Source organism: Enhydra lutris, unplaced genomic scaffold (genome assembly GCF_002288905.1).
Source record: "Enhydra lutris kenyoni isolate GAN:26980312 unplaced genomic scaffold, ASM228890v2 scaffoldscaffold19, whole genome shotgun sequence".
NCBI classification, from domain to species: domain Eukaryota; kingdom Metazoa; phylum Chordata; class Mammalia; order Carnivora; family Mustelidae; genus Enhydra; species Enhydra lutris.
In genome coordinates, this window is record NW_019154103.1 from 34930455 (window position 1) to 34955804 (window position 25350).

At 48.5% G+C, this 25350-nt stretch overlaps 1 protein-coding gene across 2 annotated transcripts in view; it reads right to left on the reverse strand.

Annotated features, from left to right (window-relative positions):
• Positions 1–25350, reverse strand: part of LOC111148328 (mutated in colorectal cancers) — a 412174-nt gene that overhangs the window by 27900 nt on the left and 358924 nt on the right. For both annotated transcript variants that reach the window (XM_022504835.1, XM_022504836.1), the window contains 6 exons: positions 23582–23728; positions 22542–22631; positions 21310–21458; positions 14819–14959; positions 11414–11517; positions 8575–8758 (listed from right to left, as the gene is read on the reverse strand). In XM_022504835.1, coding sequence (XP_022360543.1) covers positions 8575–8758; positions 11414–11517; positions 14819–14959; positions 21310–21458; positions 22542–22631; positions 23582–23728 — 815 coding nt within the window. The remainder of the gene's footprint in view (positions 1–8574; positions 8759–11413; positions 11518–14818; positions 14960–21309; positions 21459–22541; positions 22632–23581; positions 23729–25350) is intronic.

A 25350-nucleotide genomic window follows, 5' to 3' on the forward strand; every position in this document is an offset into this window, starting at 1 on the left:
GGAGAAAAATGAAGCAATTATGGGGAGCACAAAGAGAAGATGGGCTTATTCTGTGCAACAGAGTTGTAGGGAGGACCTGCATGAAAAGTTACATAAAGTAGACCTACGGATAGAGAAGACTCACAGGACGTGAAAAAGGGAGCTGTGTGGATATTTAGAGGAAGAGCGATCCAGGCAGAGGACACAGCGAATGCAAAGGCCCTGAGGCAGTGAGTGTGGCTGAGCTGGAGTCAGTTAAGGGAGAGGAAGGAGGAGAGCTGGTCAGAGAGGAGGGTATGTGTTGGAGGGGGATGGGTAACGGCAGGGTGCCAGGTCCTGTCAGGTTTTATAAGGGTTGACTTTCCCTCTAGAATTAGAACGGAAGCCAATGGAGGGTTTGTGACAGAGGCGTGACGTGATCTGCCTTTCATCTTAATAGGATCCCTCTGGCCTCTGAGCTGAGGAGAGATACAGGGAGGCAAGAGCAGAGGCAGGGGGACCCATCCTGGGCTCTTGCGACAATCTCAGGAAGAGATGGCGGAAGCTGGGCGGCAGGAAGGAGGATACAGTTATTATGATCAGTCACCGTTCCTGTGGTTTCTCAAGCTGCATTTTCAAAAGGACGAGAAGGGAGAAGCAGCAGCACCGTCTGGCTGGAGCACTTCAGGTGGCAATTTCATAAAGAAACAAGCTGCTCAAGAGAAGTGAACGGGCTAACAGTAGCCCCAGCAGAGGGCACCAGGGAGGTCGGTGGGACTTGGGGACTAGGGGGACTTCTCCCAGGGGGTGCTCAGGGTCCCTCCCTTAGCAGCTACCCTGCTCTGCAGTAAAGCAGGCCGCCCCCAGCCATGGGGGAAGGCCTGCCTGGAACAAAACCATTCAAGTAGGACTCAGAGCTCACCTTCATGGACTGTCAACACAGACCTGGAGGGACAGACATCTAAACATCCAGCAGAAGAACGACAATGAAACTAGAGCTGACTGTGGTGGGGGCCGTGTCCACAGTGCCTTCCACAGGGCCGAGCCTGGAGCTGTGCTCAGGGGCACGGCAGGTCTGGACAGCGTGCACTGGGCAACAGTAGCACCTCCCTTCCAGGGACCTGCCAGGAGGCTTCAGGAATGAAATTGATTCCTGGGGAGCTGGGACTCTGGGCTGGAGGTTCCCTTTACAATCCTCGTCCTTCCTTACGTTAAAAAATAATACGTCAAGAAGACCATGGAGATGAACCAATACCCATGTACCTACCACTCAGATGAGTTTTTTGACATATTTTCTTTCTTTTTTTTTTTTTTTTTTTTTTTTAAGAAATAGAACACTTATACTCCAATACGCTTTGTTCTCTTTCACTTAAAGAAATTTAAAAATCCGAAGGGCACTAGAAGCTTAGAGTTCTGTAATTATCTCGCAGGCACTAAATTGATACTATTTGGGCAGACTTTCCACTCGACAGGGCTGGTGTGCCCAGTGGCGGCCAGAGTCACTGCTGGGCTAGCTGTGTAGCTTGTTAGGAATGCACGCTCCAGCCCCACCCCCACCCCAAGACCTCTAGAGGGGTAACTCTGGGAGTGGGCCCAGCAATCTGCATTCTAACGCACCCTCCCCATCTCCTGAGGCACAGCCAGGTTGGGGAACGACCGGTCTACCCCATAAGACAGGCGGGCATTTGCACGGTAGCCTGTCGGGTAACTGGGCTGCCCTCCCCCAGAAAATCTCTAGGGGGAGGCCATACTCCCTTGGGCTGATGTGGCAGGTGCCGGTGGTTATTAGCAGATCTCTGACATCAGATAGACCTGAGCAGATGTTCTTCCTTTGCCTCTGCCTGGCTTTATGGTCCAGAGGAAATGACCCAGTATTCCCAGGCTGCAGTAAATGGGAATACAAGTAAGTCCCCCATCACCAGGCTGTTGGAAGGGAACAATGGGTCCCGAAGCAGGCAGGGCCGGCCAGTGCAGCACTCCTTCTGGGGAAGTTGGAGAAACAGCTGTGCCCACCTCCAGGACCTCCCTGCACAGACTCGGGGGCTCCCTAGCAAGGATGAGAGCCAACTAGCAAGTCATGCAGAATACGGAGGCTGAGGGAGAAGCAATGCAGCAAGTGCTGGACGGGACTACAGAAACCACCTAGAATGTTCAAGGAAACACCAACACGGGTAGGCAGAGGCTGACAGGCTTTGGGATATCCTGGACCCCCAAGGGTCTGGGACCTGATACCTGGCCAGGGGGACAGTCTTTATTTCACCATCTCTACCATGAGTATAGTTTTCAAAAAAGAAGAAACAAGATCTCCCTCCCCAGATGGACCCTTGTGGGAAGTTCAGTGCTCTAAAATGCTCTTACAGAGCAAAGTTTGATTTCCAGATACACACTGCATCCCTGCTCTGTGGCTTCCCTCCCTCCCTTCCGGGAAGCCAGCAGGGAATGGATCAGGGAGGTTAATTACAATTCTGCCTTGTGGCCTAATGTTCCACTGTGGAATAGGATTGTGAAAGTGTGAAAGGCAGGGAAGCCAGCCGGCCTGTCCTCTGCCTCCTGCAGACAAAGGCGCTACCGGTCTCCCGAGGGCTGGCTGTTGGCTGCTGGGCCGGGTTAGGTCATCCATTAGCTCTCCCAGCTTGGAATGCTGGCTGGTCTTGGCTCTCAAGGGGGAATGAATCTCTGCCCACCCGGACCAGTCGCTCCTCGTCTCCAGGGTGGGAGGCCTGTTCTCTGAGAGGGATTTCGGGGACGGTAGGTAGAGAACCCCAGCCCACCCCAGAATGGTGGAACAGCCCATCTTTGCATTCTGTTCTGTTTTTTTTTTTGTTTTTTGTTTTTTTTTTTCCCCCAGAGAGCTGGGCCAGGTCACGTGGGTTTCTCCTTTCCGGGATGCTCTGCGGGAGCCCCTTCCTGCTGGCTTTGCTCCACGTCCATGAGTTGCCAGGAATCTTCTGGCACACTGCAAGGGGGTGGCCTACAGCCAGGGGGAGTGGGGGGGTGGGTCAGTGCCGGTGGCCTGGGACACCCTACCCTTCTACCTGCCCTGGCCATGATGGGACATGGACTCAAGTTTAGTGAAGCAGCTGCCGGATTTCAGATATCTGGTCCTCTGTCCCCCACTTCTTCATGTCCCAGCCTCAACCTCCAGACAACTCCCCAGCCTGTGTTTTAGAAGAAAAATCCATTTTTTCTGTAGCCTCCTCATCTTGTCATGGCAAAAAGCTAGAATGGCATTTCATTTCTTTGCCACAAAAACCAGAGATGGGTTTTTATCAATGTCTTATCTGGCCCCCAGTAAGATCTCATTTCCACCAAGGTGCAGCTCATTTTCAGAAGGAAAATGCCATCAGGCCTGGCCTTCTGTTTTGCTGAGCATTTTAAGCTGATTTGAAGGAGGGGGTCAGCCACTCCTAGGTGACGCCCCATTCCTCCAGACAGAGGACGGGCCTTGTCAACTGCCTACATCTTGGAGTGTTGGCTGTGGGTAGCTCCCCACCCCGTCCGATGATTGTCACTAAGGACTAAAAACACCTAAACACAATCCTAACCTTTTAGGTCTATATTCTCTCAGATGCTTATCAGAATTCTCTGGGAGAAGTGGAGGTTAAATGAAGAAAAATTATCTGACAAAATACAGGGGAAATCTGGTGCCAGAAAACCGAAGTTCTCAAAACCTGCCTCATTCCAGAAAGCTCCCAAGAACTTAGCTGTCAGTGGAAGTCCAAATGAGAAACAGATTCTATTTCCATAGCCATTTGTAAAGATGTCCTTATAACAGTGTTGGAAATGAGACCTCTCTCAACCAAACATTAACCTTTCCCTCATTCAGTCACTGGTAACACACCAAGATAGACACTACCTAGGCCTCACAGCTACACTGTTGCTAACAATTTCCCGGACATTAGAAAAATTAAACATTATAATGATTTTCAACATCGCTAATAATTAGGAGACAGAAAGGAAAGTATTAAGGGTGTTTTTTTGCCCAGAGATCAGCAAAATCGAAAAAATCTATGCTACCCAGTTTTAGCAAGTGTTTGGAGGAAGAGGAGAAAAATGTCATCATGTATGGAGGCTCTCTGACCTTGGAAACAATCATTTTTGGGCCAGTAAATTATGTTTCTTTGAGTTTCCCACAGAAATTGCACAAGAGGGACAGGCATGGGGTCCAGGACGGTGGCTCTAATGGTTAATAGTGAAAAGCTGGGTAGGAATGTCCAGTGAGAGGAAGCTGTTTGGATACATGAAGGACTGCCCTCTAGTGTGAGAGTGGAAAGCTACTGACAGACACGAATGTCACATGGAAAAAAAATTTAATACTAAGGGGAAAAACAAATTTCAAGAGAGTCCATATAATAGGATTCTCAGATTAAAAATTATATATAATCATACTTTTAAAGATGCTGTGCTTTGGCCTGCTGGTGGAAGATTCCCATCTTCCATTTTCTCCTGGGACCCACCTCCTCTCTTCTCACCTGTGTGGCTCCTGTGGGAACTGCCATGGCCACCAAGGACGGGTGGGGGGGTGGGGGGAAGAGGAGGACTTGAGCCCTGGGGCAAGATGTCCCAGCTTGAATTTTTTTTTTTTTTTACTTGACATCAGTGAAACCAGTCAGCCTTAGTACACATGCAGGAGTTGTGCTGGTTTTCTGTCATCTGGGGTGCCTGCCTGCAGCAGGAAGATGAAGGCCGCGTGTGGGGAGCACGGGCTGGATGTGGGTAGCTCCTGTGTGTGGAATGGCCTTCTAACAAGGCCCCGTTTATGACAGAATAGGAGTCTGTCATTTTCAGCAAAAGGTCTTAACAAAGGAAAAACTGGACAGGTAAAACTGTGGAAATACACCCTGAACTGTTTGTAGTGTCCTTTCCAGTGAGAGTCGTCCTATGGAGAATTTGATATAATGCTTGGATTTTAATTTAGTTTTACAATGATCATGCAATTCTGGGACATCTGGGTGGCTAAGTTGGTTAAGCATCTGCCTTTGGCTCAGGTCATGATCCCAGGGTCCTGGGTTCAAGCCCCACATGGGGCTCCCTACTCAGTGGAGAGCCTGCTTCTCCCTTTCCCTCTGCCTCTCCCCCCTGCTCTTGTGCTCTCTCTCAAATAAATAAAATCTTTAAAGAACACATTTCAGGTCTCTACCTAGTCTTCATAGAGGCTAAAAGATAAATGACAAGGCCATTTGAGCAGCAGGCCTTAGCACCATGCTGTCATGTTGAGGAATGTGTCTGAGCTGGGCTTCAGAATGTACTAGCACCTCTAAGCTTTAATTCCAAGGACCGTGGATGGATTCTCCTGATAGCTAGGATGAGAAAGCAACTCCTTTCTTCACAGGGATGAGAACAATTACAGTTACAACAGCCAGATCTGGTCTCTCACTCCCAGAAGCTTGCTGATGGTGGTGGCCCAGGCTTTTCCTAATGGGCTGGCCATTCTAATCCCATCCATCCTTTCAAAGGACAGGGTTCCACTGTCATCAACCCTCCTTTCTGCTCCGGTGAGACTTCACCTAAGACAACAAGCTTAGAATGTGAACAGTGGGCATCTTGAGTTCCATTGCCCTTACTCCAACTTGGGGGTGAATGGTCAGCCAGGTGGAACCCTGATACCTGGAAGGTGCCTGGCCGCTCCCCAGAGAAGCTGCAGTGCCCGGACTCCCATAGCTCACCGTGATCCCCACCCAACAGTGGTACAGAAGGGACACAGCTCTAGTCTCTATTAGGACAGATCTGCTGAGGCTTATTCTGTCTTGGCCACATGTCCTTCTGTAGATTGAGATCGATGACTGTGCTTCCATGGAATGAACTGAAATTGTGATGCTTGACAGGAAGGGTGGGCTTGACTAAGGATTCCCTATTCCCATCTCAACAATTTAGTCCCCTGGCCCCTCTGTTGTGAGATGCTGAGAAAGCTATCCAGGCCATCAACATTACCTAGTTCCTCAGTCCATTAAGTCTATTGTAACTGCTGATGAGGCTAGGACTGAATTTTTCAAAAGCTAAACAGCAGTGTCTCTAGGCTCCTGCCAACCGTCAGCTGACGGGCTGGCTACCATTTTTATTCTCCTCGCTGGTAACTACTCTGCTGCTGTTCCTTTCCCAAACCACGACCCTTCTGTCATCAGGAGCCATTCGTCTGCTGCCGGAAAGGCATCTGGAGACCTGACACTTCGCATTCCTTTCCTGAGACCTTGAGGAACAGCTGACCGACACTCTGATTATGATTCTCCAGGCCAGTCGGTGACCGTGGGTGGAAAAGGGGGCTACGGAGCCAGACAGAGCTCCAACACAGAAAACTCCATCTCTTTCTCCCTCTAAACTTGACATGGGGGCATGTCTGAGCTGGAATGGTGAGATTTACACACAAAATTAGTCATTATAATTATGAAAAGGGTTGGTGGTTTGGGACGTTTTCTCAGAGCCCACGGGTCACATAAAAATATTCTGGTTGTGTCAGGACGAGAAAATGTGGAATGCCACGCCAGTGGGCTGCATGTGGTTCTTCTGGGCCCACCCTGGCTGCTCGGACTCGGGTAGGAGGGTGAAAGTGAATTTTTAAGGACGAGAGAGTGAAATCTGAATTAGAGTCCACTGTACTTTGATGGAAGACCCATTTGAGGCTGAGAGCATCCTTAAAAAATAAAGACCATGGGGGCGCCTGGGTGGCTCAGTGGGTTAAAGCCTCTGCCTTCGGCTCAGGTCATGATCCCAGGGTCCTGGGATCGAGCCCTGCATCAGGCTCTCTGCTTGGCAGGAAGCCTGCTTCTCCCTCTCTCTCTCTGCCTGCCTCTCTGCCTACTTGTGATCTGTGTCAAATAAATAAATAAAATCTTAAAAAAAAAAAAAAGACCATGTCCTGAATTGATCTCAGCCTGTGTTAAGATATCACCAAAAATTAAATTTCTCTAAGAAAACTGTCTCAGAATCAAGGCTCACCTGTACATTAAAATATTTCTAGCAAACATTCAAAACGAGGATCTCCCCTAAAAGGACGGTGAGGGTTCTTACTTTTGTCTTCAAATTTGTCTCTGATCTGGATTAAAACGAAATTATTTTGGGAGTGGGGAGCAAAGGATGTGTAACACGCCCCTTCGAAGCTACTGAAACAGCACATATTCCCCGTCGATTGGCTTCTCGTGTTCATGGATTCAACAGAACAGCATCACTGACAGCCCAGGGACTATGTTTCTACTCTGAATGAACGAGGAAATTATAGATCATACACATCTGGAAAAGCCATTAAGGAGAGCATCTGCTTTCTGTGTTCAGCAGAAGAATGTGGTTTTTAAGACAAAAATAAATTATAATCTCTGTTTCATTGAATAAGATGACTGGGGCGCCGGAGTCAAAAGCGACAGGCTCCCTAGAGCCTGTGAGCACCTGGCCAGCTCCGTTGTTGGGAGCAGCCCCTCTCCCGAGGCCCTGGGGCTGGGGCAGATACATGGAGGCACTGAGCCAGATGGCTGGGTCCTGCCAGTGGGAGGAGAGACGGGAACGTTAAGTTGCTTTCAGGCACCAAGGAAACGCCAGTATTTCCCCTTTGGCTCCTGAGATCCCATCCAGCCTTCTGAGGTTCTTATCACTTGGTTGGCGAGTGGACACCGTTTTTCTAATGTCGTGATACGCAGCCTGGTATAGTGGCAAGAGTAATATGTTGGTGCCGAAGTGCTGGGGCTCAGTCCCAACTTGCCTCTGTCAGCCGTGAGACCTTACTTAGCCAAGTCACTTACAGATCTCTGAGCCCAGGCTCTCTCCCCTGTGCGAACGGGGTAAGTCACCTCCCTGTGTCTTATGATTTGGCTACCACAGGAGAATCTGTAACAAAGTAGTTTCTAGACCTAGAACTGATACATAAAGGGAAGGCGTTCATAGGGCTTGGGTGGTAAGACCTGAGAAGATGGCTAGCAAAGGCTTCATTCTGATCCTCCACCCCCTTATGTAAAAATCCAGTGGCTTCCACAAAGTATACTCAGCCAGGTCTTCGCTGCTTTCCTCCCCATCTTTTTCATATACCCACTTCAGTTTTCTAGATTCACAGACACTGAACCTGAACTCAGGCTCGTCGCTGAGTGTCTGCTGATGACCTGCTCTGAATTTGGCATCACGCTGCAGAGCAAAAGAGACAGGAGAGGAGGAGGCTATCGCCCTAGAAGAGCTTATGAAGGACAGAGGCCTGAGGAGAAGAGGGAAGGGAATGGAGCCCAGAAATTGGACGCAGCTTGGGTCGTGGATGCTTAGCGACTGTTTGCAGCAAATGGGCCTTATGCTACCCCAGATGCTCTCAGAAATCAAGAACTATGAAGAAACGGAGAATGGAACAAAATGGGAGTGAGCGCACCAGACAGAAAGGGAGGCTTGGGTTCCACCTTCAGGTTCCACCTTCTTGTGCAAACATCCCTTCTCTCTGGACTGTGGTCCCCACATTGGCCACGGAAGGCCCTTCCCAGCTCTCCCATGCTGACCCCCCGATTCCCCAGGTGGAGCAGGCTGCAAGCATGGGGGCACCTCTGACCTCATCCAAGCCTCGCAGTCTGAGAGCTGGGTCCCCACATGTCCGGCACAGTGAGTAGACCACAGACGCACACACGTCTGTCCAGTAGCAGAAGGGCCGAGAATTACCTGGTGTGGCTGTTGGAGGAGAGGCTCTCCCAGGGTTGCACACTGCAGCCGGCCACGGCGAATGCGCCCCCGCAGCTGCCGTCCAGCTTCATGAGCAGGGCCTTGGCCGCATTCTCAGCTGTCTTCCGGCAGTCGTGAGCACGCTTGAGCATCTGAGTGATGTTCTCATCCCCTGACTGGTCTCCTACGTTGCAAAGAGGCCAAAGGATTAATCCACACACTTGTACATGAGACAGGCCTGGGAGCACGGTCCAGATCATCAGTTTTTGGTTACTTGGGGCAGAGGTGGCCTGGGGGAGAAACGAGCAGGGGATGGCCAGTGAAGAGACACACGGGCAGGGCCGGGCACTGTCCCTTAGAGACTGCACATAGCAAGGCACGTCTCTGCCCTGGGCTCTGCTGTCCCTATCGATGAAGGGCTGGCCAGTGTGATCTCTGAGGCCTGTCTCTTGCTCTAACATGCTGTGATTTTCTGAGGATCCAGGCTCCTGAGTTCTCCCATTCAGCTGCAATTTACCACGTGGCCATTCTTTCCTGTGGTGGCACTTTCTCATGAATGAAGCCCAAACTGTGCCTTGCACACACCCAGAGCTTTGCTTCAAGCTTTGGATAAGCAAGAGAAACACTGAAGAGTTAAGATGAGCACCTGACATCAGCAGTGTATTTTCTCTACCACTGCTGTCCCTGACTCTGCTGTCTCCGCTGGAGCGTGGTTCGTGGCGAGCCCTGACGCTTCCAGGAGTCAGGTCCCTGGGCTGGAGCAAGACCTCAGGAATGGCAGGCACCCACACAGGGCCAGACAGCGACTTCCCAGCAAAAGATGTTCATGTTCTTGTTGTGTTTCCAAAACCATCCTGGCCCAACAGGTCACCAGTTCGCTACCTCTTCAGCCTAGATCCCTAGTCTTCCAAGTACTTTCAAATGAAATCATATGCCAAAGCCCAGGGCACCAAAATGGTAAATGCAGAACTGGGTGACGTGAACAGGCGTGGGGGTCCTACATTCTGGTTCCCCCCCCATCCTCCGAACCCACCGCTGAGGCCCCAAGACACTCCTCCAGCCTCCCCGGACACAGTTTGAAAACCGCTGGTCTAACTTATCTAGAATGAACGTAACAAATGCCTGTGTCATCGACCAGAAACCGAAATAACCACAGGGGCTGGTACCGGTGATGATGTCATCAGCGAGTCCTTGCCTGGCCAGGCGCCTCTATGGCCCATTAGAGCAGAATGGTGGGTCCACAGCTGCCGTCAGCAGAATGGAAGGGAGATTTCATAAGGAACTGCCCCAGGTAAGCCAACTCACAGCTTTATGGAGAGTGGGGAAGAAGCGTGGGTGTCCCCGTCCTGCAGGCTGAGCTTTCCTGGACCACCGCCCCCCACTCCCCCGCCCCCGTGGCCATGTCTCTGACAACTTTCATGCCTGCCTTCCTTCCTTCCTTCCACAAATGAGCTAGTTTGTATCCATCTTACCAACTGACTGCTCTTTGAATTCTGTTTTGAAGCAATCATGATATTACTGACTGGCTCGTTTGATAAATATATCATGAGCTACCCAGGATTATGTTAATACAAAGCATTTCATTATTGATTTTACATATTTTAAATGCAGATTCATATAAGCCCTTCCAGCTCCTACCAAGTAACTGTGCCAAGTAGAGACAAGTCTAATAAAAGGTGCCTTTCCAGGACAGGATGGTTTAAAGGCATCTTCTGATCATACAAACTGGAAATAAGAGGATTGATTTTTTTCCCCTTTAATTGATCATTTTCCTTAAAACAGATATTTAAAAGGAAAAAAAAAAAACTTGACAGCAGGCCAAGATCATTTTAGGATCTGTTTAATATGAGGTATAAAGTTTTATGGTTTAGTGAAAAGACCCTGAAAAATGAGGGTTCTAATGGAAATGCTGGCAGAGTTTCTACATCTGGGCTGGGATATTAATACTCTTAAAAAAGGGGCAGGGAGGAGGGTGGTCACCCACACAAATGGAGGCCTGCTCCCTTGCCTCATATCTTAGATATGAAGCAGGAAATTAATGCCTGGGATACTTCCTTTCCTTCAGATTTGCTTCATATTCCTGTCCAGGTCAAAACTGAAGGAGGAAAAACCTGTGAGTGTTCAGTGCCCAAGCTAGACCCCAGGTGAGGGGGAGGAGCTGGTGAGAACAACGGGGTAGGGATGCAGATGCACTCTGGAGGCCCCCATGCCAACCTTCTTTGCAAGGTGCATCCTGGAAGGACGGCCCCAGTGGAGGCTCCCAGCCATTGCCCAGTGGGAGGCAAGCAGGTTGGCTCACCCCTCTGTTCGCCCACAGGGCTGAGCTCTGTGCCCCAGGGAGAGCCCTCTGAAGTGGACACCAGGGTGAGAAACCATTTCCTCTGTGTTCAAGAGGCACCTGGAGACCTGGGAGGGGGAGCCCATGCCTCAACACCACCCAGAAGCACAGCCAACAGAAGCGGCGCATCTCAGCGAAGGCTATGTGGACAGCAAAGGGACCCTTAACAGTCAGCATCCCAGAGAGAGGCTGTCCCTTTCATCACAAACTGGGGGCCTCCTGCTCCATCTGTTCTTACTGTTGGCCTGGGAGAGTACGTTTCCTAATAGGGCTTGATTGTTTTAACTTGCCTGTAATTCTGTTTCCACTCCAGTTCTTGCCACATTCAACATAAACAATTTACTCACTCAGTCATGAGGAAAAAATGAAAAACACACTTGACAAGCGAATTTCATGTCATTGGGAGGTGTTCCAATACCAACAGTGAAATGGGGGCACCACAGAGCCCAGGAGGCAGGGAACAAGGAGGCAGAAGGAGGGAGGAACTTGGGCCACACTCACCAGGGGAGGACCCCACACCGGCCGCCCGGAACTGCCCCAGGATGAGGCTCTGCTCGCTCTCCGCCAGTGCCAGGAGGAGTTCGTAGGCTTCAATGCACTGTTCACTGGAACAGAAACACACAGCATCCTCAGCTCTGGCAGAGGACCGGGAGCCTCCTCAGGGCTGCACTGTCCCTCAGGGAAGCAGATCCAGACCTGCTTCTCGGCCTCGCTGTCCATGGAAGCAAGGAAACACCCGCAAATATTCCTGTATAAAGCCAGGGCCTTGCTGCTCTGCTCTCTTGCCCACCCCCCGCCTTTTACTTAACTTAAACTTTTGGTTTAAACTAGGGTCTAGGGGCACCTGGATGGTTCAATCAGATAAGCATCCAACTCTTGGCTTTAGCTCAGGTTGTGATCTCAGCGTGGTGAGATGCAGCCCCATGTGGAGCTTGCTTGGGATTCTCTCCCTCTCCTTCTGCCACTCCCCACCCCCACTCGCACCCATGGGCGCATGCTCTCTCTCTAAAAATAAATAGATCAATGAACTAGGACCTAGAAAAATACAAGAGAAGCAATAAAAGTGGGAGAGTTGGGGTGCCTGGGTGTCTCGTCGTCGTTAAGCATCTGCCTTCCGCTCAGGTCATGATCTCAGGGTCCTGGGATCAAGTCCCGCATCGTGCTCCCTGCTCAGTGGGATGCCTGTTTCTCCCTCTCCCATGACCCCTGCTTGTGTTCCCTCTCTTACTGTATCTCTGTCAAATAAACAAATAAAATCTTCAAAAAAGAAAAAAAAAAAAGAAGCAGAAGAAATAAGTCTACTGCTTCTTTAACGATCGGCTAAACAGGAAAGGTATTATGCCTGTGGTAGCCAGCCTCCAGGATGGCCCCCACTGATCCCATATGCTAGTGTCCACACCCTTGTGTTGTCTTCTTCTGCACTGTACCAGAGTTAGTCTATGGGACTAAGAGGATATGGAATATCACTTCCAAGATGAAGTTATTTAAAAGCATGGTGACTTCCATCTTGGTCACTCTCTCCCTTCACTTTCTCTCTTGGATCATCCTCTCTAGAAAAGGCCAGCTGCCATGTCTTGAAGACTCTCGAGCAGCCCCACAGAGAGACCCATGTGGTGAGGAGCTAAGGCTTCCAGCCAACGGTGAGTGAAGGACTCCACCAAACAGCTGTGTGAACGAGCCTTCCCAGAAGCACATCCTCCAGCTCCAGTGAAGGTTTTAGATGACATAGCCCCGGCTGACAGCTCAAGCAGTCTTCCTAAGAGACTCTGAGCTGGAACGCTACCTAGAGGGGTCACTCCCAGCTTCCTGACCCTAGAAACTGTGCCACAAGAAATAGTTACATAATCATTGGTAGAAAGAAAGGAGAAAGAAGGAGAGAGAGAGAAGGCGGAAAGAAGAAAGGAATGAGGGAGGGAGGCAAGGAAAGCCCCAGAAAGAAGACTATTTTGACCTAGACCTGCAGTAGCAACTAGCCACATGTGACTATTTGAAGTTAAAAGAATTTAAGTAAAATGAAAAATTCAGTTCCTCTGTGGCGATAGCCATATAGCGAATGTTTACGCGCCACATGTGGCTAGCAGTTACCATACTACAGCACAGATAAATAATAGGTCCATCATCACAGAAAGTTCTATTAGATGCGTGTAAAATTACCCCTTGAAACATGTATGAAATCTGACAAATGAGGATTTCTAAGAGGAAGAAATCAGTCTCTCTTCTTTGTGCCTGTCATCATTGGACACACCAGGTATTGGATCTCAGAGGGACCCCTTCCCCATGGCCACATATGACCCACAGGGACTCATGTCCGCACAGGAAGTGGAGCATGTGTGTAATGCCTGAGTAGCCCAGGACAAGATGCCTGCTGAGCAGAAATTTCCCTGCTAAGCAAATAACCGATTAGCTTCTCTAAGCTAAGCGGGGAAATGTTGCTTTACTCAACACTTAGTCAACAGACCATCTGTTTGTTGATTGTCTCACTTTCATCTTCTTTCACTGAGAGATAAGGAAAAGAGCCCCATCACTAGCCCCGGGTGCTGGCAGCCCCTCCTTTCAAGGGTAGTCCATCTTTCAGGTTAGACACACGGCGACATTGCTTCATCCACACAGATCAAAGGCAGACTGCAGAACAGCCTGTTTCAAGAGTTATCATAGGTGGATTATCTGCTTGCTTTGGTGTGTCTGTAAACTAGCATGATTGCGCTCTAGCTTTGGTCTCATGTGTTTTGTTTTTTTAAGTAGGCTTCACTCCCAGCGTATGGCCCAACATGGGACTGAACTCATGACCCTGAGATCAAGACATCAGCTGAGATCAAGAGTCAGATGCTTAACGGATTGAGCCACCCAGGCGCCCCTGGTCTCAAAGCTTTTGGAGTTTGATTTTGTTTTGTGAAGAAACAAAGTCTCTTAAAACATATTGATCTTTTCAGAGGACGCTAAGAGTAAGGTACAGTCATTACTCTGGATCTTGGCAAATATGCCTAAAGGGAGCCACTAATAAACCCCTGAAAACAATAATGCATAGCTTTGTCACTCTGAAACAAACAGTCACTTGAAAACAGAGAAATTCCAAAGCTGATGAGACTGAAAAAAATGGTACAATCATATACTGCTTGCTCATCGATGGACGAACGGCAGTCACTTAAACTGGCTTGCCTTTGTGGGAAAAAACTGCATGTGTGCCTGAAGAGCCACAAAAATATTCATATCCTTTGACCTGTATGTAATTCCTCCTTTGGAGATTTTCTTCTAAGGAAAATATTCAAAAGAATGAAGGCATTATCTGAATTAAATTATTCACCATAAAATTGTTTTTAATATCCTAAGTCAGCAAAAGTCTAAATGTCTTTTAGAGAAATGAGTAAATAAAACAACAATATATAAACTTGAGGCGGGGGACACAGCCATCCAAACTGCACCCTGCACTATGAAACAATGTTACAAAACTACCATAAACTGAAGAAATGGAATGTCCCGGATTTACAACCATGTAAAATACATAGGACAATGAAAAAAGACTGGAAAAGGCAACAAATGGGTTTACAAATATGAAAATAAATACTTTGAGTGATATTACTTCAATAATATTCAAGTTCAACATGTTCGCAGAGACATACCAGTGTTCTGACACCATACTCATTACTCTTATTTTGTTAATTGCCACAAGGTCTAATGGATTGTGAATACGTATCACACTATGTTTGCTGGTCCAACCCCGCCCCCTCCCCCGTATGCGTTCTAAAACCCTGGTTTCCACTTTGAGGCAAGTTACCACCGACGCATTTCTAATTTAAAACGCCACCCCTGCCCCGCGCGTGCGCGCGCGCGCACACACACACACACACACACACACACACACTTCCGCACACGCATGCGCACACGCACGCCCAGCCGACATTTGCTTACCTGTACTGCAAGGCCAGCCTCAGCGCGGTGGCGTTGGATTCGTACTTTCCCACCAGCATGCTCATCCTCTCCGCGTTGCTTTTGCATTCTTCCAGGGTTATGGTCAGGAGGTCATTTTGGGATTTGAGGTGTTCGATGCGGCTACAAAGGGAGAAAAATCTTCCATGACTTCACAGTAGGATTACAATTCATCTGCCAATATTTGAGTCGTCTGAGATCCAGGCCAGACACACCTGTTAGGATGTGAGCTTGTAAGCGGTTTTAGCAAATGTAACTGATGTGAGTAACAAAGGGAGCAACTTTAAGCACGAAAACCGCTAAATTCTGTGTGAACTAAGAAATACACACATGCCCCCAGGTTATTTCCCACCCAGCCCGGGACAGAGCGTGTGCTGGGTACCGTGTGAGGTGCTGAGGACCCACCAGGGAAAGGAGACAACCATGTGACCTCAAGCCCTCAGGAAGGGCTACTACCTGTTAAACCCCGTGCTTAATAACCCACCATGGCTCTTTGGATGAAGTATGATTATCCTCATTCTCAGAGGAGCAAGGACAGGCACAGAGGTGTTGAGTGCCTTCCCCAGGGATTTGAACCAGGCAATTTAACCTCAGATCCTGTACTTTTAGCCGCTCACTACAGAGCAGAAGCAACAGATGAATCAGGGAGTAAGAAACTGTCCCTAAGGGCCTCTGAATGGGCAGTGGACCAGGAACTGAGGATTGTGCCCAAAACTCCTTCCAGGTTGGACGGTCCCACAGTTGCTAACTGCTGGTAGGACAGGCAGCAGGAACCTCACAATTTATAGGAATCAGGACTATAAATTCAGAGCAAATGAGTTTACTGCAAAGTTAGAAAAACATAAGCCTTCAGCTTCTCTGCTTTCTGTGCTGGGATGGAGGCTCTGGATGCAATGATTCATTTCCCACGGCCACACTCATTTATAGTACTCTGACCACCAAGTCTTAAAGACACAGAGGATTTCACACATACACAATCCAAGTGACTCCTGAAATGGTAAGGGGTTTGCAAGCCATTTGCCTTGGGGGGATCAATCTTAGGACCACGTATCTTAGAGCAGATCGTGGAGACACTCCCACTCCAACATGGGAGATATCTGGTGAGCATGTAGTTCAAACCACTGAGAGGTTTTGGCAACTCCAAGCTTAATTCAATGTAAGGTTTTACAAGAACATACTTCTGTGTTCTTGTTGACACGAAGATGTCTTGAAACAGTCCCTAGTAAGTAGGTGAAACTCTTTAGCTAGCTCACAGACCTCCATGTGACCAATCCCATCTTAGGGGCCTTCTTAGGCAACACCCCACTAATAGGCTACTCCTTCCTTCTGAAAGTTGTTCTCTCTCACTTGGGGCATGATAGGTCCCTTTTGGATTTCTTCCTGCCTAAAAGGTCATTTCTTTGGTCTCCTTTGTTTGTTCTTTATTCTCTCTGAAATCTGTGGGGGTTGGCATTCCCTCAGGACTCAGTCCTGGCTGCCCTCCTCTGTCAGTACTCCCCCTGTTCCCCAGGGTGATTTTATCTAGCCTCATGGCTTTAATAGACATTTATGTTCCTCTGGATCCCAAATTTCTTTGGCCCAGACAGCTCTTCTGAGTGCCTGTCTCACATCTCCAACTGCTTCCTGAGATTTCCATGTGGATATCACAAGGGCACTTCAAACTTAACATTACCAAATGAGACTCTGGATTTTACCCAAACCCTGTCCTCCTCTATCTTCTCCATCTCAGTAAATGCTACCACCATCCACCCAATAATACTGGAGAGACATGTGAGAATCTTCGAGACCATCCCTTCTTCTTACATCCTGATCTAATCCAGCTGAAGTTTGCACTGATTCTGCCACCAAACCCACAGCCCGGCATCTCCTCCCATCACCTCCACCTTGGCCACGCTGGGCCACTGCACTCATTGCTCCGCATTTTACTCTTGTCCTCCTTCGATTCTTTACACCTGAGTCAGCTCTCAGAATTTAAAATGAAACTGTTCTTCTGCTATATAAACAAACCCTTTAATGACTTCCAGTGACACTTAAACAGCAAATTTGGTCCACAGCCTCAAAATTCATGCCCACGACACCCTGCCAACTCTGTCCCCTTACTGCGTGTGACTTCTCATTCACTCTATTTCAGTTCCATCGGGCTGTGGACAGATCCTACCTCATGTCAACCTCCTTTTCCACCTTAAGGTTGTTAATTGCTTTGTAAGAATCTCAGTTTGTCATATGGATGCTTCCTTTTCCCCCTTAAAATCGCAACTTAAAGCTGCCTCTTCAGAGATGGCTTCCCTGGCTACCCATCTAAAATCAACAGCCACCTGGGGCACCTGGGTGGCTCAGTGGTTTGGGCCTCTGCCTTCGGCTCGGGTCATGGTCTCGGGGTCCTGGGATCGAGTCCCGCATCAGGGCTCTCTGCTCTGCGGGGAGCCTGCTTCCTCCTCTCTCTCTCTCTCTCTCTGCTTGCCTCTCTGCCCACTTGTGATCTCTCTCTGTCAAATAAATAAAATCTTTAAAAAAATAAAAATAAAAAAAAATAAATAAAATCAACAGCCACCTGGGGGCACTTGGGTGTTTCCTTTGGCTGAGTGTCTGACTCTTGATCTCAGCTCAGGTCTTGACCTCACGGTTGTGAGCTCGAGCCCTGTGCCGGGCTCCCTGCTGCACGTGGAGCCTACTTAAAAATCAACACCCCAAAGCAGGAAAGAATGTCCAATGGAAAAAAGACAGCCTCTTCAATAAATGGTGTTGGGAAAATTGGACAGCCACATGCAGAAAAGTGAAATTGGATCATTTCCTTACACCACACACGAAAATAGACTCAAAATGGATGAAGGATCTCAATGTGAGAAAGGAATCCATCAAAATCCTTGAGGAGAACACAGGCAGCAACCTCTTCGACCTCAGCTGCAGCAACATCTTCCTAGGAACATCACCAAAGGCAAGGGAAGCAAGGGCAAATATGAACTATCGGGATTTTATCCAAGATCAAAAGCTTTTGCACAGCAAAGGAAACAGTTAACAAAACCAAAAGACAACTGACAGAATGGGAGAAGATATTTGCAAATGACATATCGGATAAAGGGCTAGTGTCCAAAATCTATAAAGAACTTAGCAAACTCAACACCCAAAGAACAAATAATCCAATCAAGAAATGGGCAGAAGACATGAACAGACATTTCTGCAAAGAAGACATCCAGATGGCCAACAGACACATGAAAAAGTGCTCCACATCACTCGGCATCAGGGAAATACAAATCAAAACCACAATGAGATATCACCTCACACCAGTCAGAATGGCTAAAATTAACAAGTCAGGAAATGACAGATGCTGGCGAGGATGCGGAGAAAGGGGAACCCTCCTACACTGTTCGTGGGAATGCAAGCTGGTGCAACCACTCTGGAAAACAGCATGGAGGTTCCTCAAAATGTTGAAAATAGAACTACCTATGACCCAGCAATTGCACTGCTGGGTATTTACCCTAAAGATACAAACGTAGTGATCCGAAGGGGCACGTGCACCCGAATGTTTATAGCAGCAATGTCTACGATAGCCAAACTATGGAAAGAACCTAGATGTCCATCAACAGACGAATGGATAAAGAAGATGTGGTATATATACACGATGGAATACTATGCAGCCATCAAAAGAAATGAAATCTTGCCATTTGCAACGACGTGGATGGAACTAGAGGGTATCATGCTTAGCGAAATAAGTCAATCGGAGGAAGACAACTATCATATGATCTCCCTGATATGAGGGAGAGGAGATGCAACATGGGGGGTTAAGGGGGTAGGAGAAGAGTAAATGAAACAAGATGGGATTGGGAGGGAGACAAACCATAAGTGACTCTTAATCTCACAAAACAAACTGAGGGTTGATGGGGGGAGGGGGGTTGGGAGAGGGGCGGTGGGGTTATGGACATTGGGGAGGGTATGTGCTATGGTGAGTGCTGTGAAGTGTGTAAACCTGGCGATTCACAGACCTGTACCCCTGGGGATAAAAATATATGTTTATAAAAAATAAAGTTAAAAAAAAAAGAATAAATAGATGGTGAAATAAAAAAAAAAAACAGATCAAAATGGAATGCAGAGGTGAACAGAATAAACGAATGTAATTAGAAAAAAGAAAAAAGAAAAAAATTGCAAGAATATCTGTGTTCAACACGGTGTAGTACAAAGACTATGACCCTTGGAATAAAGGAGTTCTCATCTTAAAAAAAAAAAAAAAAAAAAATCAACACCCCTGCCCCTGCTCTATCACACTACCCTGTTTACTGGGAGTTTTCTTGTGATCTCCTTTTGTTTTCTTCTTGTCCAGCTCCCAGAATAGAACAGAAGCTCCATGAGAGCAGGGACCTTGTCTGTCTCATTCTCCTTTGCATGACAAATAGATTAACACCGAGTGGGTGCTTAAAACAGATTTGTTAAGTCAGGAAACACTTCTACCCCACACACAATCACAAAGTTAAGGGCTCTCATTTTGGTGGGTGTAATAGGGCCCCTGACTTCGAGGCTAGGTAGTTTAATAACAGACATGAGGGCATACTGGTAGACTATTTCTAAGGTTATTCCTGCATCTAGTTGTAGCTATGGTCATAGGGAAGACCCTGGAGGGGAAATCCAAGGTTGGGGGTGGGGGTAGGGGGGGTAGGGGAAGAATTCCAGCTGGGCTATTTAACAGCTCTGGACTCAAGGCAAGTCGCTCAACATGGAAGCCTTTGTTTTCTCATTTACAAAATGGGGCTGTTCTGCCCTCCCAAGCTGAAGATGAAGTGATTGTGAGAACCCTCTGTAAACTGTGAGACACCAGAATAACGTGAGCCTCGAGCACCAAATGCTTCCCCTTTCTTTGGTGTCTCCTAGGTGCACGGACGAAGGAGAAAGGAACCACCCCCAAGTTCAACCACAAAGCAGGCTTGTTAAGTCCCGGAATCTGTGGAGAGGAGATCCTCACTCACAGAGGGCCCCTGAAGGCATCTGACTTCATTAAATTGCAAAGGGCATATCTGATTCAATTCTTAAGCACTCCCAGCCGCACTGAGAGGGCAGCTTCTTTACGGCTACAAGGTAATCATCAGGATTGTCACTCTTAAGTATTTTGGATTTAATAAGGAAACCATTTAATTTCCAGATTTAAAATGACCTAGATTGCTGCATTTCCTTAGTCCTCAAGCACTGTGTTAAACAGCATCAAATCAGGGAGGACTAATATGATAATTTAATTTATTCAGGTTTGCCAGACACCAGGGGAATGGCATTAAGCAACAGTGGAGGGGGACTGGCATCCGCTTTTTTTTCTGGTTAGTTCACAAGCTGTTCAAATTCTGACTATGCTCTCCCACTGAAGATTGGTGGGTCAAGGCCAGCCGCACCACACTTGGATAGGATTCAGTACTGTGCTCTGCCCCTGCGGGACCCACTCTGAGTCAGTGGTTTACTAGGACTTGGCCCTGGTTCTTCTTTGCTTTTTCAGCAACTCTCATCACAGGGATGACCTACAAGCCAGTCTTTGCCAAGAGGCATGAGTGCAAACTTTAACTACCTCTGTTGTGAGATTTGGGAAGAATCCATCGAACTGGAAAAATTTTCTAAGTAGGACAGTTAGAGGTACTTAGAAAGTGATTCTAAGTAAGGCTAAGTGGGATAGAACGTAGGGACGGAGGGTTGCAAACATTCACAAAGAACATGAATAAGATTGAGCAACCCTCCAGAGGAGCAGGGAGGGCTAGACCAGCATGCCTGGTCAATCCCGGAATGCCTCGATCAGACCCATCAGACCGCCTTTGCTGGTTGGTGATAGCTCCAGGCGCCCCTGGGATGCTGACTCAACATTCCGGAGCTGCTCTCTGTGGTTCCCCGCAGCACAGGCCTGCACACTTGGTAGCCATCTTGTCTTTCTGACCTACTTGTCATTCATTACGAATAGCTCCCAGGACTTGCTACATAATTTGCAAGGCCCGGTGCAAAATGAAAAGGTGGAACCCTGCCTCATAAATTATTAAGAAATCATCTTTATTTTTTAAAAGATTCTATCCATTTATTTGACAGAGAGAGAGAGAGAGAGAGCACACCAACAAGGGTAGCTGCAGAGGGAGAGGGAGAAGCCCAACACTGGGCTCGATCTCAGGACTCCAGGATCAGGAGCTGAAGGCAGATGCTTCATCAACAGAGCCCCGCCCAGGCACCCCAAGAAATCAAAATGGTGACAGAAGAGCAGTAAAGCCAAGTGTGGGATCCTTCCAAACACAAGGCCTATGCATTTGACACAGGTCACATAACGCCCATGAAGCTAGCCCCGAGGGCCATAAGCACTCTTCTGATGGACAAGAAGGTGGGAACTCCCCACCCACCAGCCTGACAGCAGCTCTCTGCGTCACAGTTCATAAGCCAACCTGAATTGCTCTTTGAAAGGCAAAGGAGGGCAGCGCCCCACCCCCCACAACAACGCCTTTCCAATATACAGGATATCTCCTTACCTATTCAACCGTTCCGTTTCCACCTCAAACTCTCGAATTTTGCTTTCCGAGATGGCAGATCCGTGTGAGTAGAGCGTCTGGAAGATCTCCTGGATGTTGGAGCAGTCCTGAAGAGAGTGGGCCAGGTGTTCCGCCACGCTGCTGGATACCTGCATGGGTGGGCACGAATCCCGCTCTAAACAGGGTCGCTTTAGGGACCGGTCCTCAGGCACGCTTTGCATGCAGAAGAACTTACAGCTGATATTCCTCGACAGTCAGGCACCCGAAGATGGCCACCCTGATTTTTCTCTGTCTGTATAACATGATTCTATGATTAAAAAGTTCACTACTATGAAAATAGTACAACAACAGGATCAAAATATGGCTGTATCCTCCAGGCTCGTCTTGCCGAGCAGCAGATCTGGAGGAGCACGCCTCTTTAGAGTTCTCCAGTTTTGGGGTATCGAACAAAGCCTGGACTCCCCTGACCTTCCTGAGCCCCCTGTGCCTCCGGGCCCCCGTCTCTGGTTGCTACAGCCAAAGAGAGCAGCCAGCTCCTTTATTTTCACAGTTTGGCCCTGACGCCGAATCTGATGCAGGCAATTTTTCTCAGTGCAAAATTCTAAATCAGGGCTTTAAAAGTACTATTCAGGCTTTCCCCACCCCTGGGGATCAAACAGCTAGCTCTTTCAGCCTCATCCCCAAGCCTAAAACAATATTCCTTAGGGAACTAAAGCTACTCCCTGTTCACCATCCATCAGCTCTTATGGCCCCAAGGGGTCTGTAGGCTCTCCAGATGGAAACCCTGGTACTAAGTGAGAAGGTTCCGGTCTCTCCCAGCACTGGGCTGCACTTCAAAGGCAGCAGTCATCCTCCCTGGAGAACACGTTCCCTTTTAAGAGGCATGTGTAAAAGGTAAGATTCTTTTAGAGCTCCCTGACCCACTTGGTCTCGGGGGACCGGGGTGATGTAAAGCAGGTACTTGGAAGACTTTCATCTCCATCACCAGTAATGAGACCTACATCACCTCTTTCTGACAGTTTTCAGGTAGAGAAAAAGAGGAACTCTCTTATAGCTGAAGAAGTAATTCCCGGATGAAGAAACCACTGTACCCTTTAATCTGATCCTCTGGAGGGAAATGGGGTATGATTTATTTTATAATTAACTTGCTCACAGGAGGTGAACCTGGGAAGTTCTGCCATCTGTGTGGCCCTACTGGGCACTCTCTTGCCTCCCTTCTCGCGAACACTTACCCCTATGCTACTGATTTCTGATCCCAAGACCGGCCGATCTGATGATGAAGACTCGGACCTGGTCTTCGAGAGCTTCACCCTCTCAGCAATCTGGAAAAACAAAACATTGTCAAAAAATGACACCTCACTCTCCAGATAAACCTTTGAGACTGCCCATGTACAGGGCTACTGTTCAGCCATGGCAACTCAATGGATTCATCAATTTCCTAAAAATAACTCACTCGCCCAATGTTACCACCAATTTGTTTCACCCAGGGTTTTCCAACCTCAGCACTTGTGACAGCTTGGGTGGGACTTTCTTTGTTGTACAGAACTCTTCTGTGCCCTGTGGGATGGTTAGCAGCACCCTTGGCTTCTAGACCCAAGATGCCACTAGCACTCTAGCAGTGACCATCAGAAATGTCTCCGGACGTTGCCCAATATCCCTTGGGGGGTGGGGGGGAAGGACCAGAATCACTTCTGGTTGAGAACAATGGTTTGACCCCACTGATTTAACTGGATGGTTGAGAACCACCCTCCTTGCAGGGACCAGCAGACCACCAGGGAAGAGCACGTGTGTTGTGGGAACAGTCCCTCTGGGGCACACTCAGCATACGTGTAGGAAGGGGCTGCTCTCTGACAGCTACGGCCTGCCCAACAGAACCTATTGGTCTGCAGACAGAGCTGGTGGTCCTATGAGAAGGGCGCCCACTGGTTCATTACTCAGGGTCCCTCCCTGGGCTGAATCTCAGTCCTCAAGAGCAACTATCCATCCACCTCTTACTATGGTAGAATCTGACAAAACATCTCACTTTCTACTACGACTGGTCAGCTGTGACCTGCTCCCGCTGGCTGATTAATGAGAGTTGGCATCCAGATCATAGTCAAGACAGACCACACCACCAGTGGGTTAGTTAGCATAGGAGGCCTGTGAGAGACTTGAGGGAAGCTCCTCGGGGCTCTGTGAGCTCATCCCATGCCCACACGATGGCCATGCTTGGTAGAGGCTGGTGTGGATTCCAGATAAAATAGCAGGGGTCCCGCCCTCCCCTGGAGCTCACCTTGGCAATGGGAATGTCATTGCTGCTGCTGCTCGTGCTCAGCTCCCCAGTGCTAGGGTTGACTGGGCGGTTGGCTGAAGTGAGGCGGCCAGGGCTGGAGGGCCCCGTGGCCTGCACACTCTGTAGTCGTGTTTGAAGCTCTCGAACCTGAAACAATAATGCAAACTTTAGACACAGTTGGTGGCTTGCCTGGCCCAAGAGCAAAATAGCCAGATGGCTGGGTCATCATTTCCATGAAGAGCCAGGCTTCGCTGAAGAGCTAACTAAAACTAACTTGGTTGAGTCCACATGAAAGTCTGCCGTATTCTTAACTAGACCCGTCACAGGCCGGCCATCATCTGTTCTTCACAAATAGGATCTAAAAATGTTTTCCGAGGCTCTGAAAGCTCCCAGCCAAGGTGGAAGGACCATCTTTAAGGAATGTTTATTCATTCTGCCTCACAGGCCTGAACATCTTGGGCTCCTCAGAGGGACAACCCGGAATGAAACTGCCACTCTCCTGGAGCTCAAACTTCGGAGGAAGAGAGAGCAAATATTTTCAGTGTGAGTGCACGTGAATGCTGTAAGAATCCACCTTGGGTGTGGTAGGAAGGCGAAAAGGGGAGACTGTGCCTTCATCCCTAGTCGACCAGGAAGGAGGGGATGGTGCTTGGACAGAGTCTTGTGAGCGCCCAGACCACAATGGACAGGATGAGGAGGGGCCGGCTATGGTGGTGGCATTGAACAAGCTGGGGGTGGGAGACCACCTTGCACTAGTGCACAGGCATCAAGGTGATGAACTCTACCTGAAGAACTGCACGGTGTGGAAGAGCCACGTGCACCGGCAAGGAGGGGAGGCCAAGGGCAAGACACAGAAGCCCCTGCAGCATTCCCCCCCCAGGAGACTTCAGGATGGGATTACGCAGGGGACAGCGGGAAGGAATATCTACCCAGGAAGGAATATCTAAACAGTCTTTCTGCAGAAAAGAGAAACACCGGGCCCTTGGAATTACATTTGGAACACATTTACCTGCACACAATTTAAAGGACCAAAGTCTCTTCTCTGTGGTTATGGCTGGGTGATTTCCAAAGTGAGACGTGTCCCAAGTAAGTGAAAATAATTGTTAGAAATTGGTCTGATGACCTCGATCACAGTTTCGTCATCAGGTACAACGTCTACCTTGAAGGGCAAACTGATGACAGCACCGTGGGTCCTTAGAAATAGGAACCAGGTCCTGCCAGGAAGAATTAGCACTGGGGCATCTAAGTCAGGGCTTTCCACACTTGTCAGTGCCCCAGTATGTCCAGGAGGCTTGTTAAAGCACAGAGCCCAGGGCACCATCCCCAGGGACTCTGATTTAGTAGGTGGAATGTGCATCTCTAACAGGTTCCCAGGATCTGCAGATGCTCCCAGCAGGGGGCTCACATCCTGAATCCTAAGGGACCCCGGGGCCACACAGCACTTTAGTCCCAGAGACAGGAGGAACGCGCCCACATCCTTGACACCAAACCCTTCTCTAAAAGCGACTGGAAAGCTTTTCATATTAAGTATCTTGGATGTCTCCATCCTGCTAAATTGGGAACCAAAAGTAATTGAAGTTTCAATAATTCATCAACATCTTAGAAGCCAAAATAGGAAATTTCCCTCAGAGCGAATTGCATTCAATAGTGTAACAGCTAAAAGTGCCTCACGCTCTCCTTTGGCTTCCAGGAACGGGGGGTTGATGGGAACGCGGGTCATCCTCATCGCACACCAGACACAGGGCAGACCACAGAAGAGTTTAAAGACC